A 1,745-nucleotide genomic window follows, 5' to 3' on the forward strand; every position below is an offset into this window, starting at 1 on the left:
CTTCAGGGAGTATTATGATATTGCTAAAATGATAGAGAAAACTAAAGGACACGGAGGTATTATTGTTTGTGTTGTTCACAGAAGCATTTGTTGTCTCCGTGTTTTTACTCTAAACTTTGTTTGCCTCTCCTAACTTGCAATATGCTTGAAAGGTTAAGGTTCTTGATGCTGACCTGTTTCTTAAGCAGGTTCCAAACGTCTTCTCCCACTAGCTTGTCAACTCGGTGGAGGTGATGTGCTTTCATCATATTAGCAACTTCAATATTTCTTGTGGTCACCAATACCCAGCTCCCCGAAGCACCATCATTGAGCGGGACTCTAAGTAGCTCATTCCACACCTTAGGGCTCCACACATCATCCATCACCAACAATAATTTCTTTTGCTTCACTGCTAGATTCAAAGCACTCTCCAGCTGGGCCTTGTTGTCAGGAAGGTCACATTGGTTACCTCCAACAGCATATAAGACTGTTCTTAGGACTGTCATCTCGTTGACCTCTTTATTGTTATTCACACTCAGCCAAATCCTCTTATGGAAGTGATCCTTCACCATAGTGTCATTGAAAACCATCCTAGCAAGGGTAGTTTTGCCTATCCCACCAGCACCAGTGATAGCAACAACAGGAAACCTGTCACTGCTTGATCCAGCACGAATCTCTTCCTTGTTGACTAGAATATCAACAAGCTTTCTTGTATCTTCCTTGATCTTCTCTCCAACAACATCAGATAGGATGATGCCCGATCCAGTTGTGCGGTTGCTTTTGATAAAAGAACTGTCAACTCTATCAATAGAGTTGCTTGCCGAAGAATTGATTGCTTGGGAGATGAATGCATAGCGAGTGCTCCTCTTCTCAATGTCCAGCAACCGTTGGTTGAGCGCTTGGATTTTCTTCCCAATCTTGTGTGCAGCGACGGGGTTGTGGAAGCATAACAACATTGGGATGTTCCAGCATCCAGAAGGAGCTTTGGATGCATCCTCTCCCTCCATGATCTGGCAGAGGTCAAGTATGTTGTCGGCGTCGTACATGACATCCTTGAGCTCCCCGACCCACTCCTCTGCACCCGAGTCAGGGTTGTGGATGCGCCTCCTTTCAGCGTCGGCCGTGATGCGGCTGAGATCACCGAGCGTAGCCTCGAGCTTGGTGATCTCGCCAGGTACGCCCAGGAGCATCTCTAACTCAGTCTTTGCCATACCTGCTAGGATGATAGCCAGCTTGGCCGCGAAAGCATCCAGGACGGCCACCATGATGAAGAAATCAAGTAGCCAAAGCCCAAATGAGAGGAGAGCAAGGTTTCAGAAGGCAAGTGTATGCTATGATTCCCCGATGTACTACGGCTTTGTAGAAAACAGAAAGTTGACCAGTGTGGTTTGAGTGCGAGCAAAGGAAGGTGCCGCTTGTCCTAATTTATCGGGAGTACCTAGAACTCATCTAGATGAGATATAATTTGGTCTCATTCACTTTGAAAACAAGAACAGATACAACCCACATCAGCACACACGCAACTTATAGCATCACATCCAATGGCTATAAAAGGTGAATGAGACCAAATTATATCTCATCTAGATGAGTTCTAGCAAAATTGTTCATTTTTTCAGCGAAACTAGCACCAGCTGACAAGCGACACCAACTACTATGTAGTATTAATTATGTTCCCTCATACGTCATGGCCTATACTACCACACATTATATTTGACTCGATCCAAAGGAGATGGGTTTGAATTAGTGGTGGTAGTTGGGGGGGGGGG

The 1,745-nt window shown here is 45.4% G+C and overlaps 1 protein-coding gene across 1 annotated transcript in view; it reads right to left on the reverse strand.

The window, feature by feature from the left end:
• LOC123066963 (putative disease resistance protein RGA3) overlaps positions 1-1,244 on the reverse strand; it is a 16,127-nt gene extending 14,883 nt beyond the window's left edge. The window contains exon 1 of the mRNA XM_044489934.1: positions 174-1,244. Coding sequence (XP_044345869.1) covers positions 174-1,244 — 1,071 coding nt within the window. The remainder of the gene's footprint in view (positions 1-173) is intronic.
• Between the last annotated feature and the right edge of the window lie 501 nt (positions 1,245-1,745).

Source organism: Triticum aestivum, chromosome 3B (assembly GCF_018294505.1).
Source record: "Triticum aestivum cultivar Chinese Spring chromosome 3B, IWGSC CS RefSeq v2.1, whole genome shotgun sequence".
Taxonomy (NCBI): Eukaryota; Viridiplantae; Streptophyta; class Magnoliopsida; order Poales; family Poaceae; genus Triticum; species Triticum aestivum.